Consider the following 21,656-nt stretch of genomic DNA (forward strand, 5'->3'; position numbering starts at 1 on the left):
ACTGCAGGGACTCTCTAGCTATGTTGCATGATTACGAATACTAAGCGTCAGAATCCGGCACTAGTATCGAGTGTCGGATTCGGTAGACCTCAAAAAAGAACGATTCGTGGATTGGTCAAAATATTTAAATGAATTCCCAAATTTTATTTTTTCACATAATAATATACCTATAGCAAATAATATATTCAAAATTTTAATACGTAAATATAATATTTTATTTTCATGTAAGAAACTTACTATCAAACAAGAAGCAATTGTAAAATTGTGGTAGTAGTATTCAGAAAGAAAAAAAAAAACTGATAAAAGAGACCTAGAAAAAGTATTTCAAAGAATCCTGAAGTTTTGGAATCCGAGACATGTCCGACACGGATTCTTCGCCCATTTAGAAGAATTCATGTAACATAGTTTTCAGCATTCAGAAGCTAAAGTCAATTTAATTTAGAAGAGGAGGAAACATTAGAAGAGGAGAAAAACATACTAATTACAGCCTTCCCGGCTTGTCGCTATGTAGAACTTTGTGTAGATGAAATGCCTCCCCTTGATCCCCATTCAAAGCCCTCCTTTCCAAGCAACAAGCAGTGAGCTGGCGAAGAAGTTTCTCGAGGTATGAATGCAAGCAATTCTGTGAATCATTCAAGTGGGGGTTTGTTGATAGGACCATGGTGTTTACTGCATCTGCTACAACCTCTCGCTGAGCCATTTCAAGGAGATATCCGACGGGTGACTTCTGTGGTTCTTCGTATGCCAGTAAGGCAATGCAATCCTAGTGAAAAAAGAATATGGATTTCAGTGATGTGCATTCCATTATGCAGAGGAATTTAGAAAAGAGAGAGATGTAAAGACTGCCATATTTGTCAATGAATCAAATTAAGATATGGCACATAGCGCCAGATATCAAATTTAAATCAAGGAAAAATTAGGGTTAAAGCAAGCTATAGATGAAACACGCCAAAGAAATATGATGGATGACTGTTAAAATCTGAAGATGAAGCAAGTGAGGCGCATATTTATGTCCGGTTTGGATTGCACGAATTTTCTGGAAAAGTTCGGAAAGGAAAACTATTTTGAGAATTTCTTACTTTTTTACACACAAAAAAGAAAACTTGAATCAACCCTATTCAATTTTTAGTTACAGGAGGAACCTTCAATATATATGGTAATATCCCTCTAAATTTAACCTTAAATATATCATCTCCCTCTAAATTATAAAATAAAAATATTTTCCTAAGAAAAAATTTCAGTCTCCAAAGTTTTTCTTGCAATCCAAAAATGGCCGGCCTTAGTTTCCCAAATTTATGCAGTTTTCAGATTTATCTTATTCTCGCAGCTTCTGAAATTTGACAGAATTAATTTTGAAAGATTATTCGATGCTAATCATTTTAAGACTTAAAAGTCAATCGTCATTTTATTTCTAAACATTTGTTTGCCAGATATAACTCGGTGGCTACAATCTGTGGAATTATTCCACTATCATCGGTATTTCACAGATTCATAGAACTGTAATGTGCTCCGCTCCAGTAAGCTCTAGTCTCAGAAATTCATAAGGAAACAGATCGATGGATCATAAATAGTTTAAATTCATGAAGGAATTTTGTATCAATACCTGAAGTAGACATGTCAAATTCATAACCCCAAAAAATTTTGCCAGTTCGACCCGAGCATATTTCACAGCAGCCTCCAGGTGGTCAACCTATGCATCAAACCTATGCATTAATTATATATATATATATATATATATATATATATACAAACTCCCACAGATTCACAATAGCAGTTTTCAATACAAATAAAATAATAAATCGGAACAAAGGTAACATAATTACTAACTAAAATACAGTAGACATGAAACTAAATCTAGAAGAACATTCATAACTTCTAACAAAAGCAGGCAAAGGCATGCCAAATATTTATAGAAAGTTTCGGAAAACTAAAAACAAAGGCTGAGAAGAGCATTCATAACTTCTAACACAAGTTCAGATCTCAAAGAAGCACAGTTTATGACATAAAATTTCCTTACATCAAGCTCTTACAAGTCACAAGTACAGAAAGTGCAAGTATCTTACTTTCATTACAAATAATAAGGATTTCCTTGAATTTCACTCAAAAAAAAGGCAATAGGGCATCGTAGAAAGCTTCACGTAAATACTTGAAGAAGATCAAATTTGCTTTCTCATGCACATCAAATTTCTTAATGAAGTTGAATGTGAGGACATCAATTTTTTTAATGAAAGTGATGCTAAACTCACAGGAGCCCTTGTAGAAATGGTGGAGAAGTAAAAGTCATGGGTATGCTCCCCAATGACGCGAGTTTGAATCCCCCCATAGTAACCCGATGAGCGTGGTTTACGGGTGATTGCGCGCATCCATAGGGATTAGTCCTGCCCTAAAATGGGGTGGGGATACCCTACGTCATCAAACACAAAAAAAACAGTGGAGAAGGGCGGCATTATTGGATCCACATCATTTGCCTCTACCTTTTTTTTCTTTTGCACTTATGGCCTTTGATTGTAAAGTTCAAGAAAAAATCACCAAAATGTTTTACATATGTTTTCACATGCTGGGAAGTGTTTCCCCAATCTCTCTTCTTGGATCATTTACTTCTTTGAAATGCTTCATTGCATAATGTCAGCAACTATGGTCCTCACCAGGTGGCGCACAAAAATATAAGAGTGACATCAAAATATATAATAAGTTGTGTTAAGCTACTAAAGTGGGGTCCGTAAATAACTAAATCCAAACATATATTGAGTAAAGCAACTAAGGAGGAGTAAAGAGGAAAACTAAATTCCAAAAATCACAACGCTCAAAAGCTCCACTTGACTAATTGATCAATAGATAATAAAAACCGCAGGTTGAACAAATACAAGCCTTCATAGACACAGGAAAGCTTAGTAATAAGGATTAAGAAACCGGTTAATTCCGTTTTGAGATGGCAACCACAATACTCAATAAAATGCATAGAGAAATAAAGTCGAGAATGGAAGCTTTGTGCACGTGTTCTAATCCCTAAAGCTCTGAGGCTAGAAATAACATTTTAAATTTTAAATACTATTTAAAAAAATAACATTTTAAATAGAAAATCATTGTTTTGACCGCAGACAAATTTTATTCATGGTTTGCAGGGTCACTATAATTGCTGGCTACACATCATTGCTTTAACCACAGGCAAGCACAGAAACTCAACATGCAGAAGCATAAACAAATATTTGTAGGGTCATTATAGCAATGAGAGCTAGTATACCTAATGTTGGCCAAACCACCTATCAATGGATGTTCACGGCATTCTTTGCAAACAAGATACATATGTTGACCAACTAAATAAGGAGATCTATATTTAGCCGAGCAAATAAGGAGATCTATAGAATTACCCGAACAAGTTCAATAAACTTTTGGCAATGAAGAAGAAAGCAAATAGTTGATGTGTCATCCTGTAAAAAACAAATGTATAGTTGAATTAATCAAATGATGGGGATCTCGATGAGCATTACCCAAAGAGGTATAACAACCTAAGAACACTACATCTTAGGTAAAACTTAAAGACAACATTAATTAGGAAACAACAATATAAATTTCAATTTAATCCACATTGAACAGTATTCATTATTGCTAATAACAGATTTTAATTTTGAGTAACAAAAAGAAATGCACAAGTGATACTGCAACAGTACTTCATTACAGAAAAGAAGTATAAATCATCAGAGAAAAGTGGGTTTAATCCAGATGCTCCAAGAGCAAAAAATGATCCCTTTGCCTTCGTAGGTAACCAAACTATGAACAGTAAAATATGAATACTAGAAAATCTGGAGTACTTAAAAAAGTTGCTATCATGGGACAAGAATTGAACAAACTCTGGCAAATAGAAAGAACACTATCAATTAATCATACTGCTGCCTGTTTTTCAGGTAAAAATTAATTCAGCATTCTCTACAATTTCTGTTGCATGCTCAAAGTTGTAAAATCAGGTGGGGAAGAAACCAAGAAACAATTAGTGAAAAGATATTTTGAAGGGTAAGAAATTTATTGATAACAGGACACTAGAGTCCTTGAGACCTAAGAGAAGTGTAAGAACCTTCACTTAACATGAGTCTTTGACTCCTAGTGGACTTGAATAAGATATTTTCACATAATGGGCAAGGTATGGCAGGGGAACACAAATAAAAAATTGCATATTTGTGTTTGCTCAGAGAAGTCCTACAATTGTCTGTCAGATTACTATAGTAATTTGGGTCCTACAAAACACAGAGCATCCAACTATTTGGTAAAAAAGGTAGAGTATCAGCGCCTAGGTTCCCAAACTAGTGCAAAGATGCATATGATGTTATATAAAACCAAAGTATCATGATCTAGTCTCTAGAGGTTCCTAAACTATAGTATGTATATGGGATATCTCTTTCAAATATACTATTTTGAAAAAGGCAAATACTCTTATGAGTCTCCCCTTAATGTAGAGTCCTCTAAGAGTAGAAGCAACATAAAAAAGAATACAAATAAGACAAAAATAATGACAATATAGATTGTATAGAATGGTTTGAGGAAGACAAAATTCAGAGGGGGAGGGCTGATGGATTTTTATAGCCCTCATCTGTTTGGGAGATAAAAAGACACAAGATATCCTACATAACGCTTTAAAATGATATAAAAATAACACCAAAAGCGTAAAAAAATAAATATAGCGATTAGGGGTGAAACTGTAATTTAAAAAAAAGGTCCCGAGGGATGGAGGAGGCAGGGTTAGCTGAAAGATGGTTATAGGTTCAAGGATGCAAGATGACCTTGCTTTTTCAGGGGGTGAAACTGTAATTTAAAAAAAAAAAAAGATTCCAAACAAAACATGTTGCTTCATCCAGTTTTGCCCGAAATGGGAAAATGGAACGAAAAGCATCGGATCAAAACAAATTTCCGAGGGGTAAGTTGTGCCCGCCAAAGTAGTACCGCAACTGATACTGGTACGGTATGTTTCGTCCATTCTGAACAAAAACAAATGGGATTGATAACAATGCTATATTAAGATCATTTTTATTTTATTTTATTTTGATGCTATATTAAGATCATTGACGATAGATGGACAGAGATTCACCTTTCGGCGCGTAAAATCACTTCAATTTAATTGTATTGTCTCTTCTGTGGTGGTTTGGGATACATTAATGTATGTTTCTTTCTATCAGCGTATTATCTCAATCCAAAGTACCATTACGAACATAACATTGGTACTCAAACGAATCTCAGTGAAGACTACAGAATATGGTGGCGGGGCCAGTTGGAACGGAATAACAAAGTAAAATCTGATAATTGAGGTAAGCATTACTTATTCCGAGCCTTAATTTTTAATGTTGTTTCGTTCGACATTTCATTTTGGTCAGTTGGACGAAAAGTTTCAGTGTTTTGTTTCGAAAACGACGCCATGACTAGAGAATTTTCTAAATAATTAAAATTAAAAAATTTCAAAAAAAATTATTAGAAAAATATAAGAAACTGTTTTATCAACCAAATGTAATAAAAGGACATTTTATCATGCCAAACATCAAATTTATTGCAATACATCAATGGAAATTAAGAACAATAATTCATACAATTACAAAATGCAAAATGCTAGTTGCTAACTACAAATATTACAAATAAAGATGAATATTAAATTGTTCAAATTTCTCACATATCACATCTCATTCACAAGACAAGGACCATGGTGGATGACAGCAGCCATGGACAGGACAAGTATTCAACCACAATATAGGCATCAACCTAACAATGAAGAAGACTACCTAGATACTATTCTCGTCTATGAAGCACGGGTACGGGTACGGGGTGCGGGTACGACACGACACGGGTACGTGGGTACGTGATTTTTCAAAAAAATCGGGTGCGGGTACGTTCGGGTACGCCGAATATAATAATATATTTTAATATTTTATTATATATTTATAAAAATTAAAAAAAATAAATAATTGGAGAGCAATCAAATAACAATAACATCACCAAAATGGAAAATTCTAATATTACTCTTCATTTCATAAGTGATTAAGTTTCATATTTCATAACATGAGGCATCAATACATCATTCATTTGAAAAAAAGTCTGTCGCCAGTGTGTTGACCAGTGCCTGACAAGATAAATAATTTTTAGAGACCAAATTATGAGATTTTTTTTACCGGACTTTTGGGATTTAATAATGTTTGGACATGATAGATTTTATGAATTTTTAAAATTTGAAAAATACCCCACCGTTTGGAAGTTAAGAATGTTAAAATTTTGACCCGACCCTTATTCTGCGAATTTTGTACTAGAACAGGAGAGTTGACTTTTTTTCCTTTTAGATTTGGGTCTTGAAACTATTTTTAATAAATCCAAATGGGGGATATTCCGTTATTTACATGTAAATCTTAAGTAAATGGACAATAAAATAGTAAAGACATTTACTTGACACGCACCCGCTACAAGAAAAGGGGTTTTTATTTTTCTAATTATGGGGGTACGTACCCGGTACGTACCCAGGGCGTACCCGAACGTACCCGCACCCAATACGTGTCGGGTACGGGTACGGGAGGCCCGGGAGAGTACCCGTGCTTTCTAGATTCTCGTTATGACGTTGAAAGTTTGAAAAACACATTTGATGACATGAGTATTGGGGGTAGGAGTTCCATGGGTCGTTGTGTTGGGAGTTCCACCAGTTATGGCTCATATGATTATGAATTGATGAATCTCCTGATAATGGATGGGCGTTGACTACTTCATATTGGTATTGTTATGGCTCAAGGACTCATAGCGCACAAACACACAGACATGGCCACAGATCGAGTCATGTGGCCATGCGATGGCTCATATGCACGTGCATATGGGGAGGTTTCATCTTTATATGGGTCAGCACTGGCAGCAGCTGGCACTAATGCCGCGTACCCTCGTTTGAGATTACTCATGCAAGTTGATTAGTATATCTTCAAATTCAGAATGTTCTGGAGTACTAACAATTGTCCTTAATTAGCATGTCATGGTAGGAGTACTGCTACTTCATCGAGGACCATATTCGTCAGCGGATGAACCATGACTATATCATACCATAGATAAAATCCCATAGGAAATAAGCTTCATAGATATCTTCAAACCCTCCAGGAAGAAGAAAAAAAGATGCAACAATGCATGGTCAGAGGAAAATACACCAGCATAAAGTATAATGAGTGCTGAAAAGAATGAAAAGAATAGCCAGCCGAACAAACTTCAATATGATAAGATTCTTTAGCCAATTTTGGAGTATATCTCGCTCAAATTAGTTGTATGGCATGAGATGCCCAATTTGTAACCTTTTTGTTTTTGTTCTCTTTATTAATATATTACTTGTTAAACAAAAATGTCATCCGGTAGTGTTCTAAGGATGCAGGGGGCTTTTGCAGGGCCTATAGGAGTCTCAGATGCTAGCGAGGAGGAGGTTCGAGCAGTTCACCAGGGGATGAGGCACTTGGATCAGGGCGTCTTGCTTGTTCGGATAAAATTTTGAAGCACAATTCAAACAACTCTCATCAATAACTAGACCTCATGGTTTACCAACAATTTGTGCCTGACATTATACAGAGAAAGAAAAGGCATGCAAATTCTGCTATATCATATCCATCTACAAGAACATAATTTTATCAATAGAGACTGTCAAAAAACATGAGAAATAGCGTGGTCGAGAAACATATGAGAATTTATAGGTGTGAACGATATACCTTCACAAGTTTATGGTACCATTCTCGAAGTTTAGCAAATGCAGAATCAATGTCCCCACTCCTAATGAGCTTCATTAGAAGAGATCATAGGTCAGAAAACATGAAGCTGAAATAATGTTAAGAATTCACCAAAATCAAATAAATAAATAAGAACAAATACTTGGCTCGAGATCCAAAATAACATGAGTATTTACAAAAAATGATTTCATACCATCAGTGAAAGTTTATCATGCATCTTAAGAATCTCTTCATTTCCAGAATCAACAAAACCTTATCACTCCTGAGATAAAACTTCACAGCCATGTGACTCTTAGAGACTTACTGTAAGTGTATCTTAGTCATATTTTAAAAGTTTCTATTATATTTCTTATTTATTGTCACAAAGAAGTTCTTTTGTAATTATTTGTACTTCCAAGGTTATTCTAGTCATATGTGTAACCTTCATCATCTATTAGCCAATCCTTCCCTAACAAAGTTAAAAAAATCTTTATATATGAGAATCAGATTTGTGAAACGAATTGGTAGATAACTGCATTTGCTTTTACTCTGCAATTGTTTCAATCTGTGGTGTGACATAGATAATATCTTTAGTAGCATGTGTAACGCCAGCAATCCATCACAAGCTTATAAGGTTCTTTTAGATCCCTCTTTCTCGCTATTTGAGATGATTTCTAATCTATTTTCCATACATGTCTGGGTTGATTTTTCTGCACATAATTGGAAGGCATACTAAAATTTTGTTTTAAGTAGATATAGATCTTTTACTTATAGGCAGTGACTTTAATGGTTGATGTTTTTTTTTTTTTTAATGGTCTTTGATGGTTGATCTTCATATGTGTTTTTAACCCTCCCATTCATTTGGGAGGGTTAAAAGACATCAATTGCCCCTCAAAAAGCTACAAACTCTCACTAAAATGGGGCAAGGAAAATCCAACAGAAATGCCGAAAATAAGAGTTTTTGGATTTTTTTTGCATAATTTATGGAATGGACCGGAACAGTTTTGGAACGACTGGAACAAATAGGAACAAAATGAAACACGGGACAGAATGTTTTGCTCTACATTTTGTTTCGTTTTCCATTTCGGAACGTAACCTTCCAGTCATTCCAGACGACCTGAAACAGAATATAACAATGGATTATAGGCATCGCTTGGGATTCATAAGTTTCTCTTTCTTTGTTGATTCCACCTCAAGCAGATAAAAGTACTGCTTTTTCTTTTTGACAAATGATGAAATGGTTAAAAGGGAAGAAAAAGTAATTTACAAACAGGCCAAGAATGACAAATAACAACCTTCAGCCCATAGCCAGCCTTTCTAACAAGCAAATCCACTGCAACAATCACCTCGCTCGAAATATGAAAAAGAGGAAACATCCAAATCCCTAATCAACCTAAATCTTAATGATAATGTTAGAAAACTTTGCTTCAACGCCCATGCAATTGTATTTGAGGAACCATCCTCCAACAATGGTTTATCGAACAAGTTGATGGGAAAAATATGTTTTCTTTGGCCCTATCCATGGTCTCATATAGATAATCCATTGCCGGTTTGTCTTGCCAGTGTACCAAAAGAAGAACTCACTAAAGGCTCGCTGATGTTTCAAATATACTTGCAATTGCCATTCAAAAAAAATTTGATGGAATCGCTGATGTTTCAAATATACTTGCAATTGCCATTCAAAAAAAATTTGATGGAAAAAAATCCGGAGGCAACTTCTCTACAAAAAAATCCGGACCCAACTGAGAATTAGCAGGAAGATTAGGTTATTAGAATCTTTAAATACTACTAGTCCATACAATACTAATCACATCACCCTCTACCATTTCCAAAACGCATACAGTGCATGTCTGAGACAAATAGGTTTAACATATAAAGTGATCACTACAGTATTCTCATGAGGGCCGCATCTAGAGACAACTCCATCAACTCTAGGTCCTCATATTAACACTTTCCAACTACAAAGGAGATCTTGAAATGAGATACCTCAACACTCTTTGCTTGCAATAACCTAGTGTAACTCCTACGCTTCAACATCTTATGTGAGCTTCCAAGGACAAACACTATCTTTGTAGGTACTCTTGGGGACCAAAGCATTGGGGATCACTCTGATCCCAATATTTAAACTTATCTCGGTGGCTACCGCATTTCCCAGCAAGTTGTCAACAGCCAGTGAAAGATACTTAAATATCAGCTAATATATGCACACACACATGCCAACTCTCAAAGTCAAGGTGAGACTCGTATCTCTCAACTTTGGACAAACTGCCTCGTTAATTATGAAAAAAAAACAATTATTAATGTTCAGTAAACCTTCAATAATTCCATCCTCACCCTAAATCTTACATTTTTAATCAACGTGAGAATTAGAGTTTACCATATATAAGTACAAACATATATATTTATAGAGGAACGCTTTGATTAGGCAAGTACAAACATAGATTTTTTAAAGGTTTGTCTACATACATATATTGGTGTCATTTATGGAAGATCCCTGCAAAAAGCATCACTCACATTCTGCACCATTTATTCGTAAACTGCAATTGGAAATGATGCGCCTAGAAGTTCGGCATGCAATCTCTCTCTCTCTCTCTCTCTCTCTCTCTCTCTCTCTCTCTCTCTCTCTCTCTCTCTCTCTCTCTCTCTCTCTCTATATATATATATATATATATATATATATATATATATATACTATGATTTGTGGACACGGACACGAGTGTCGCGTGTCGACATGGACAAGGAGTGTTGGACACAGCAAACACCCAAACTTTAGAAACGGGGACACGGCTAAAATAGAAAGTATATGTAATCATGATTTGTGGATATGGATTCGTGTGTCCAGTTTCGACACAGATACGAGTTGTCTAAATGAGGTAAACACAATATTCAATAAAAAAACAGAATGTCACACTTGGCACGGTACAAAAACATGTCCGCACACCCGCATTAAGTCTAACACTTGCAGCAATACAAACACGTGAGTCGGCAATAAATTCGAAGTGTCGGCCAAATCATAGTGTGTGTGTGTGTGTGTGTGTCTATATATATATATATATATATATATATATATATATATATATATATATATATATATATATATATATATTGAGACAACGGAAAAATGACATCAATACCTTCACAATGTACAAATCTTCTTACCTGACGCAAAATCTTTCTGTGGCTCAGTGCATACAGTTCTCCTTGTTCATTGAAGCCATTTTCTTGAACTAAAGGGATAGGAGGAAGTGTATTTTTACTTGCTGTGTCAAACGAATTGAGAGTGTCTTGATACCCATAGTGTAGCAAATAGGAACGAACAATCCTGATTGCAAATACCAAAAAAATCAGCAACCGACGGTAACATATTGATATTTGTAAATGAGAAAAAATCAAAAAAATAATGAAAAGCCAACAATGCAGATATAACATATTAACCGTTTCCAAAGTGAAAATTATCAGTAAAATCACATAAGGGTTCAACCTTTATGAACAAAATACAAGCTAATAAACAAGCTCAAGGATATTATTATTATTACCATTCAAAAAAAAAGGATACTATTATTATTATTCAATATATTAACATGTTATTATTCATGCTTCCATCATCAACATATTATAATTCATGCAATGGGGCATAAGGGTAAAGCAAAATTCTTCGCTTCGTACAGATTACAAAACGGGTGCAGGATACAGCTTTAGAAATTATCAATGACTTGATCCCCTCATTCGGTCTCCATTCAGTGGTAGAATCAATTTATCCATTCCCATCTGGGCTGAGGGTTAAACAAAATTGATGACAGCCACTGATTTCCTCACCAAGTGGGTGCCACACCGGTATGGAAATAGAAACGTTTCGATTCGGTATGGAAATTTCGGCGGAAATCTTGTAAAATTACAGAAACGTAAGGAAACATTATGCAAATGATGAACATTTAGTATGGAACTTCAGGAGGTGCTAGAATAAGCACAAATATATACTAAAAAATCATCACATGAGCATACAAGCCCACCCATAATGGTTTGACAACATCAAAAACCTAGTGACACGTGTTGCTGCGTCTGTCTGGTAATTAAGTACAAACCACATTTCACATGTAAATCATAAAAGTATTTATACATAATACATACACGACATTTCACATGCAATTCATATTATTTTGTAAATAGTATTCCCACTTGCGGTATTGGTTTCGTTATCAGTTTTGGTTTCGATATGTGTTTCAATGGGGATGGAAACAGAAACATTTCGGTGATTTCGTGTCAATTTTGGTCGAAAATTAAAACCATAATAGTATGAGGAGGGAAGTCCGCCCATGCGTTCCTTGTTTGATCCATAGTTTTCCTATGCTCTCAGTACTTCATCCATCCAGTGTTCACTGTCAAAATTGGAAATCCATCAATCGGGCTTTTGAGTGGTCACAAGCAGCTGAGAGAAGCTGACTTTCGTTTCTGTGCTTAAAGATAAACCACTGGATGAACTATGCCCGCCGAGTAAGCCAAAGCGGTGAATGATCCTTATGGATGAAGGGGTTGGGCGATTTGCCAATCCAAGTTTGTATCAACTTAAAAAAAAAAAACTGAAGTTATTTTTTTTCTTTTTGATTGAAATGTGATTTTTTGTGGACACCCTATCTATGTGAGGGCCTTTGAAATGAATGCTTTGGATCACCCCAAAATGGTGGGCCCACACTCTTTTTGAGCTCGAGCTCAGAAACAGTTTTCCCTTCCAAATATCAATATTAATAAACAAATACAAAAGTAAATTTGACAAGAGGGCCACATATTTGAAGCATTCGATAATTTGACAAAAAGAATTATTCATGTAGCACCTTCAACTAGCATCAGTATCACATGTTGGAAGCAATACCTTGGATCTATATAGGTATCCAGGTATCATAAAATAATGGTCACAACTCACAACTGAAATATAGTAGATTCTTAAACCAGTTCCAGCAAACCTACTAGGAATCTTGTTAACAGGAGTTGCAAGCTTATGTACACTTACCAATGACTAACATTAAGTGGCAAAGATATTTTGTCGATTATCATTTGTTGCTTTCGTCTTTCCTCCAACACAAATACCTGATAAAGAGCAGAAATAGCACCAGGAAGATAAGATATCAACCAATTGCTTTAAACTGCCAAATATGAATATAATTTTTCAACTAAATATATAATTAAAAGGAAAACATTAAATACAGTACTTCACACTCAACAAGATAGATTAATTTCTATCACGCAATTTTCGAATGATGTGAGATTTCATTGCCAAAAACTGCTAAATAACCAGCTGAAAGTATTTAAGCATAAGTAGACCATCTTAACTGATAAAGATCAGGAATTCATCTATACTATAGACCATGGTACAAAATATCGATATCGTACGCTATCAGGCTATATATATGTGTGTGTGTGTGTGTATGTGTGTGTGTGTGTGCGCGCGCACACATACATGTACACACACACACACACACACACACACACACATATATATATATATATATATATATATATATATATATAGAGAGAGAGAGAGAGAGAGAGAGAGAGAGAGACGGAGTAAACCGTTCCTGCGCTCGAGTGCAGGAAACAAGGGTGGGCCCACGTTTTTTGGATGATCCTAAGCATTCATTTGAAAGGCCCCATCATGGCTGGGGTGTGTCCCAAAACTCAGCTCCATTGGATCATCTTAGGGTGTCCATTTGTGGGTGAGGAAATGGGCAGATTTGTGGAATCTGCCCAATTTTTTCACCCCACAAATGGAAGGGGGGTTAGGTTGATCCAATCAAATAAGGAGATCACTTGGTGCGCTTCAATCAAATAAGGAGATCAGCAGATGGAGAGGCGGACCGGCTAGCCCATTCTGGAGTTTCTACACAGGAGATACTAAAAAAAAATAGCGTACTTAATAATATGAAATAAATTATTTAATAGTTAATAGATAGATATGTGATATTTGGGTTAAGTTATGCTATTTAGATATATAATTAAGTTATGTTATATATAAATATAATTATTATAGTTTTATTAACCACTTGATTAAAACTTATGTTATATACTTATCTTAGTTAATCAATGTATTATTTAATATTACTATCATAAATTTAAAAAAGAATAATTTTTGAAACCATTAAAAAACAAAGAATAAATTCTGAATAGAAAAGCTAAACATTCATAAAAAATTATAAATGATCCAAATAAATATTTATAGTGCTAAACATTAATAAAGATATTAAATGATCAAAATAAATAATAAAAATTAAAATATATAAAAACATTATTTATTTATCAAATATAAAAATAAATAATAAGTACAGATTTAATGATAAATATTTATAAAAATTAAACATTCATGTTATTGTTAATCACCTCCTTATAGGTCTAACCCTAAAACTTATGTTACCCACTTATTTAGCTATGTTATCCACTTATGTACGGTATTGGTACCTAGCTATCCTAAAAATTTTGTCAGCCACTTGTGTAATCCTGAAACTTATGTTAATTAACTTATTATTGTCATAAAAAAATAAAGAATAAATTCCTAACAAAAATCAAAACATTTATAAAAATAGAAAAAACTCAAATAAATAATTGATAGATAAAAATAAAAAAAGAAATACTAGATATTTATTAAAATATTAAACAAAAAATTGAAATATAAAAAATAAATAAAAAGCAAAATTAGTAATAAAAATTATAAAAATTAAATATACATGTTACCACTCACTCTAAAACTAACGTTATCCAATTTTGTTACCATTCACACTAAAACTTAATTTACCCAATAGGGCAACACTCACTTATGTTAACCACTTACACTAAAATTATGTCAATTACTAATGGGAGTGTGGGACTTGTTAATAATTACTTTTCCAGTCATTTTAGTGTTTTACAAATTTCTATTGTTTATTTTATCATTTCTTTAGTTAAAAATATCATTTCTTTAGTTAAAAATAATTGATTCTATACTCTTTAGTGAAGTTGTAACTAAAAACTTGACATACAAGCAAATAGACAGCAAACTGATATGTTCATCAACGCAGTCCAAAACTAAAAAATCACATTAAAAATACCAAATCATGGTTTTTAGTTGAAGCAAATAAGTGGTTAAAACATTATGTATCACATTATTTATAAGACCATGAGAATCCATCTCACCCAATTCACAAGTGTATTGCAAATAAAGGCGATACACTTTGTTTTGGCCTCCAGCTGATACGATAATCAATGCTAATATTTCTAACCTTGCAATATAGATGATAGAGAAGACAAAAAAGAATTGTCAGGTCCAATTGGGTACATGCTTAAAATCGAGCCAAAGCTTCAGTATTATTGGAAGGTTTAATGTGATTTAGATTTTATGCTCGAGTAAAACTATCAAAATTACTTCTTTTGTTATCACTGCAGTAAAGTTGTTACTTATGACTACAAAAGGAGAAAAAAAAATTGTCTCTAAGAGTCTTCTTATAGAGGAAGAAAGCCAAATAACCATAAAGCATAGGTCTTTAAAGTGCAGAATCAGATCGATATTCAAACTGACTTACCATTTAACAATTGATTTTACAAAATCAACAAACATGGTGATTGTAAGTATACTTAATAAAGAAAATGAGAGGCATCTTTCTCTGAAATGAGTCCATAGTAACAAGAATAGCAGCTCAGACAAGATGAAAGGCATATGCGCCAAGTTCCATTACAAAAACAATTCATTGTCATGCATTGGAAATTCAAATATATTAAATCTGAATAGATTACGAAGTGCTAAAGAATATCGTGTACAAAAAATTATACTTGACCAGCCTAAAGATGAGGCTACATTATGAAAACAAGAAAGATATGACAGCCATTTCAAAAAAAAAAAAAAAAAAGATATGATAGCATACCTCAACATCAAAAACAAATGGTTGCTGCCCAAAGTTGACATTCACCCTGAAGTATTGACATCAATCATCCCATCTGCGAATATCAGATTCTCTAACACTTTGATTGTACAAAAAAATTTAGGTGTTCACTTAGGGTTACATAGAAAGACTAAAATACCCTTCTGACAGGCTCTTCCAGTATTAAGACAGCATGTGACATGTGTTCGCAAAATTAATAAGTGCAAGGTGGCTTAAAAAGAAAAGTACATCCTTTTGGCATCAAGGTACATATAAAGAGGGGCAACAACAAGCCATTTGCATAGCTACATGTGTGTCAAAATTTTGCTTTAATCAAAATATACCAATCTTCACAGCTGGCACTGCTTTATGCAAGTTATCATGGAAAATAAAGACCTTAAGCAATACAAAGTTATGTTTTCTACATTCTCTAACTTACATAGTATACTAGAAAATTAATATTTTCTCCATATCTCAACATAATGCAGCTTCCAGAATAAAAACTTGGTTTGGAACTTGGTTAGAGAAACAAGGAAGCACAAGTCATATAAATGACAATACCCAGACAAGAACAAAAGGAAATCATACAGCATTATTTTTCTTTTTTGAAAAGTAAATATCCTACATAAAAAGAAAGCTGTAACAGCAAAACACAAAGCAGGGACAATGCCCTCAACGAATCTACAGCTGAAATAACCCAAAATAGCCCCCCCACCCACCCACCCACACACACGCACAAAAAAAAAAATTACAGCACCACCATTAATCCTTCTGATTCTGTAATTTCCACTCCTTTTGCTAGTTTATCAGCTTGGTCACGTGCTGATCTCTTAGTATGCTGAAATTGAGGTTCGATTTCCAAAACAAGATCTCTGATTTAGGGGTAGGAATGTAGGATCATCATGAGTAGGAAAAAAGCTCATGTACAGAAGTTAAACAAGTGTCAACAAGCAGGATTTGAAAAAGTCCCTCAAAGTGTATACTTAAATATGGCAATGGTCATCATAACCAATAACAACTCCATCTTATTAGTTTTGCAGTTTTTGGATGGTTCAGGCACTGAATAAATGAACTGTTATTCATGATTACTGATGAAAAAAATGACCAAACAACAGATGATGATATACAAAGGGAAGTTTGAGGCATACTCTTCATTTTGGCTGTGAACGGCGATGGTTGGAAACAATGGGCCCTTGACATCCTTGTAGACTCTTCCAACCAGCTTTCCATTTTTACTGCGCAGAACATGCAGAGTACAATATATATAATTGAAAGGGAACCATATAGTGCAATGAGCTAATTGTAGGATGTATTCCAGAAACGAATATGAAAAATCAAACATAGAAACCTAAGAACCAATTTGAATGATTAAGTTTGAGTCCAGTCATTTTCAATATGGGTGAGACTGTCATACGTGAAAAAAAACTCTTGTGAACCATAGTTGATACCGCCACCAACTGTATCCCCAGAGGTAAACGTGGGGCCGAAGCTTTCACCCTTTCCCGGCCCGCGATAAAGCAGACCATCATCCCCATGATATCCATAGCTATTTGCTTCCCAACTACCAAAAAAAAAGGATCATTACAGATCTAACAATATAATCAGACCAAAACAACAATATACGGTGAATCACCCAAAACTTGGCCAAACAGTAATCTTGGTCACTATACCATAATAACAAATAGAAAATACAACTCTATAATTGCAAGCATAAAAGAAGAAATGATAAATATTAGGAGTATATCTTACGTTCACATAATATCCACAATTGGTACCACAAACAAGTTTTCAGAGATATATATATAAAATAATCAAAGAGCAACTCAAGAGTCACCTCCAAGCAGTCCACAGTCCATCCATCTACTTACACATCAAATCACAAACAAGCTTGTGATTTGTAACCGAAATTTATTTCTTCTCATCGATTTAAGGAAAATGCTATCAAAGCCAAGTTCTTTGGCTTTTTTCTTTTCTCTGCTTCCCTGTGCCTGCACCATTTCACTGTTGACCTCAGTCCCATTTGCCACTGATGCCAGCCCTTATTTTGACATTTTGCAAGGGGTTTTACTTACCTATTCCGTTCATTTTTTTTCCTTAGAAAACCAGATCTGCAATTGGTTTCCCAATCTGATACTCCTAACTCAAATTTAATACCTTTTGGGTTTTTCCCATTTGTACGACCAGATTTCAGTGATTCAGATATTTGAACTTTTTTTGTACAGATTTGTTGAGGCTTGCATCGTCCCTTAGGCCATGTCTGGCAGTCGGGAATTTTTTCATTATAAATCAGTGTCTCCATGTGGTGTGAGAAGAGTAGGACAGGTGGGAGAACGAGATATTTTAGAGGAGCATAAATGAGTTGAGGGTGAGAAGTGGCTAAAAATCAGGAAAAATTCGATCACATTTGGAGTGGAGTTTGATGTTTCCTGATTTTTCAGGCTTCTCTTGCCCTCTCCTCACTGAGTCCCTCTCGTATTCTGGAAAACAAATCCATCTCCCAGACTCCCTCACCACTTGAAGAGGCTAATTTATCATGAAAATAAATTCATGGTAGCCAAACGTGCCCTTATGGTCGTTTTGGACTCATGCAGCTGTCGGCATCTTTTGTTTGGGCATCTATGGAGGGTCCAATGTATAGTTAAGGTTTTCGCACCAAAAGTAGGCTTCGTTGTTCAAGGTGGTTTGGGATCTGAAATATAATGCAAACTCAGATTTATGGTAGTGTGATCTCAAATTCTTAACTTCCAGAACATGTGTATTTTGATTGTTGTCAGTCTTTATTAGTAGGATTGCTCACGCTGTATTTTATATGTTCTCTCTTGAATGTTATCGGTCCCTTTGTCCCTATTAGTTGGGCTATTCTAGTGGAAGCTTAGCATCCTTTTTAGGATTGCCACATGTTTTTTGCTTTGACTCAGAGCGTTCTTGTTGACCCTTCATCGTTCAACTTGCTTATTGGTGTGCCTCAAATCATGGATATAAACCCTATTGATACTTATAAACCAAAGGGAACAGAGAACATTCCCACTAGTATCACTACCATTAATCTTAGTTCATTGGATTACTTGCAATGAGCTCGTGCTATCACCTTTTACATGCAAGGTCACATGAAGATGGAGCACTTTGCTGGAACTGAACCTTGGTCCAAGGCGGACTCTCCTGATGTCGAACAATGGGATGCCAATAATCCTATTAATCTTAGAAGACTAGTACTAGAGTCATTCATACCAACCCATCGATAGAGAACCAAAGCCTTTCAAAATGAAACCAGAAGGCTTCAAAATTGGCATACCTCCACCTTTCCACCCCAACAAATTTTCAGCGCGATTTTAAAATGCTGTGTGGGTACTTAATGAATATGGATACTAACGGCAGGGTCTTGTTGGCATATGCAGGTTTGAGTGGGAATTTTCGGGCAATTGATGCTGAAGTCAAAGTGCTTGATGATTATTCAAAAGCTTACTGATTTTGGTTCCAACAAAGTGTGGATTGAGGCTGATTCTCCTATTACCATCGCGTGAGTGAAGAGGGCATCCCTTCGTGGAGATTAAGATGGCACTTCTTAGACGTAATAAAACAGATTGAGGATCACCGGAATACCTATATCATTCACATCTAATGTGATGGAAAGTTTCAGGCTGACATGATAGCAAACTATGAGGAATATTGTACGGGTAGGACTTTTTCTTCGTCCTCACCATTTAGTGCTTGCTTATGCTTTTATTAATAAAATAATTTTTCAAACAAATGGGTAGCCACATATACCCTAGCATCAAATAAGTCTTTATGTAAGGCTATTCCTTAAATTCTAAAATTTCAGCAATTCTCACCGTTTAATATAAATCCTACAATTTCAATATATATATATATATATATATATATATATATATATATATATATATATATATATATATATATATATATATACGGGCTAACACTCGCAAGTTCTATGACAGAAGAAATAGAGAGAATGAATCTCAAAAGCAAGTATTAACAATCAAACTGCATGCTATAAGGCCCTATTTGGATTGCAAGTAAAACATTTCCGACGGAAATTATTTTCTTGTGGAAAAAAATCTCCACAATTTAGAAGGAAATGATATGATTATGATTAATTTAGAGGAATATTATCATAAATTGAAGGTCCCTCTCAGTAAAAATTGATTAGGGTTGGTTCAAGTTATTTTTTTTCTCAAGGACAAAAAAAAAAGTAAGAAATTTTAGAAATATTTTCCTTTCGAAAATTTTCCATAAAATTCCTGCAAGCAACAAAATAATGACCATTTATACAACAAAACTCATAAAAAAAATTTTAAAAAAAAAGATGGGAAAATAAACAAAACAGAATTTTCCTCACCCAGGTTGTCTACGCATCTTAAAATGCTCGGTAGTGAATCCAATCGCAATCTGACCTTTTTGTCCAGCGTTCTTCACGAAGATCTCGAAATAATAAACGAGTTTCCTCACGGGCGCAGGGCAATTCGCCTGCACAACCCCTACATCGTGCCCGTGAAGTTGATTACTAGTATACTGAACTGATAATTTATCAGTGGATACCACATGAAACCCACCAGAACTATTTATAGGGTTTAGATGAGTTGGAATTTCCTCTTCATCCTCCATTTCTATCTCCTCCGTTCTCTGCCCCATGCCAAGGTGAGACAGTACTAGACAATCACTATCACCCTTTGGTTCTTGATTATTCACCATTTCTAGGGCAAGAAATCCAAAACCCTAATTTTCTCTCCTTTATCTAGATAAACTATAAAGGGATTCTACTTCCCTTCAATACAATTCAAAATAAATACACTTCTATGCAAAAATACCCTTTGTTACCTCTCTGGTGTTCGAAATGGATCAGAAACCCTAATCTCTTCCCATATTAACACACCCAGATGAAATTTAGCTCTGAGAGAGAGAGAGACTTGGTATCTACGATTGCTTGTGATAATGACCAAAAGGACTCGTGCGTGATCAAGCTAACTATCAAGCCTGGGAAGTACATGGAACTAGTGTGTGATCGGGACCGTTGATCTGGTGGATCGTCAAATAGTCTTTGTCCCATCTCAGCCGGACATTCCATCCGTAAGATTGAGGCATGCGAAAAAACAGATGTTTAGCCTCTATTTTAAGAGATTTTATATGTTGTGTGCGTGTGAAGTCTCAGTATTTTTCAAAATGTAAGTGGGGCCCACTAGATCATCTCAATAAGATGATCCTAACTAAGAAACGATGGAAATATGGAATTTCGAATATTGCTGTGCAAAACTGGAAAATGCAGCCAACCGACCCCCCCTCGGACCACTGGCCGAGCAGTAGCAGCCGGCCAAACGTTTTTTTTCGGGTTTTTTAATAAAATCCCTCGGCTGATCATGCAGTCGCCCGAGGGATCGTCCGAGTGAGCCGTTAGAGGCTATAACGGCTAGTTTTGGTCCATTTGCTCTATATAAAGGAGTCTAAACCCCTTTAACCTTAAAGACACGCTTTTAAACTTCATTTGAACACATATTTGAGTGTTCTACACCCTTGTGCCTCTAATCGGACTAAAACTCTTGAGTGATTGTAGTGAGCTTCTCGTTATAATTTCCTCTATGAAGGCTTTTCTTTCTTCCTTATTGTAATCGATAGAGAGCACCTGTAAGGCCCTTGTTGTATATGGTGGAGGGCACCCAAATAGGGCTGGCAATTTCACCCGAAAAAAGAGGGGATCCGCCCCGCCCCGCGCCGTTTGGGGAGGGGATTCCCCGATTTGAAAGGGGAAGGGGAAGGGGAAGGGGAATATAAAAATTCCCCGGTGCGGGGAGGGGAAGGGGAAGGGGATGGAGTTGTCCCCGCCCCGCCCCGCCCCGCTACGCCCCGCTAATCAATGCCATTTTTTTGTAAATGTTTAAGTGTTTTTTTTAAGAAAAACGACTAGAAACTCTGTGGATCGGCTACAAGATTCCCCCAAACATAAACTTAGCTTGTCTTTTCCTTTTAATTAGCTTCTGAGAGCATTTTGGGAACTATAATAACCTTTTCACAGATGTTGAAATAATAAAGACAAGCTGAGAGCCTGAGACGCTGAGTGTATGCAATTATC

General features: G+C 35.3%; 1 protein-coding gene across 1 annotated transcript; it reads right to left on the reverse strand.

Annotated features, from left to right (window-relative positions):
- Nucleotides 1-254: 254 nt before the first annotated feature.
- RANBPM (SPla/RYanodine receptor (SPRY) domain-containing protein) lies at nt 255-20,495 on the reverse strand. Its single transcript, XM_077393664.1, has 10 exons — nt 19,932-20,495; nt 16,989-17,135; nt 16,723-16,809; nt 15,578-15,623; nt 12,700-12,776; nt 10,854-11,016; nt 7,698-7,766; nt 3,369-3,428; nt 1,604-1,690; nt 255-763 (listed from the first exon to the last, which is right to left on the reverse strand). The coding sequence occupies exons 1-10, from the start codon at nt 20,282-20,284 to the stop codon at nt 482-484; spliced, it is 1,371 nt and encodes a 456-aa protein (XP_077249779.1). The 5' UTR covers nt 20,285-20,495; the 3' UTR covers nt 255-481.
- Between the last annotated feature and the right edge of the window lie 1,161 nt (nt 20,496-21,656).

The sequence above is a fragment of the Tasmannia lanceolata genome, unplaced genomic scaffold (assembly GCF_043159265.1).
Source record: "Tasmannia lanceolata isolate RefF3 unplaced genomic scaffold, GAP_Taslan_0.1 ptg000013l, whole genome shotgun sequence".
In the NCBI taxonomy this organism is placed as follows: domain Eukaryota; kingdom Viridiplantae; phylum Streptophyta; class Magnoliopsida; order Canellales; family Winteraceae; genus Tasmannia; species Tasmannia lanceolata.

Coding starts and splice junctions, on each gene's coding strand:
- RANBPM (XM_077393664.1), bottom strand. CDS start 20,284: ATGGTGAATAATCAAGAACCAAAGGGTGATAGTGATTGTCTAGTACTG. Junction 11,017..12,699: donor CCACTTAATGTTAGTCATTG/GTAAGTGTACAT, acceptor ATTTGCAATCAG/GATTGTTCGTTCCTATTTGC. Junction 1,691..3,368: donor AGTTTATTGAACTTGTTCGG/GTAATTCTATAG, acceptor TTTGATGCATAG/GTTGACCACCTGGAGGCTGC.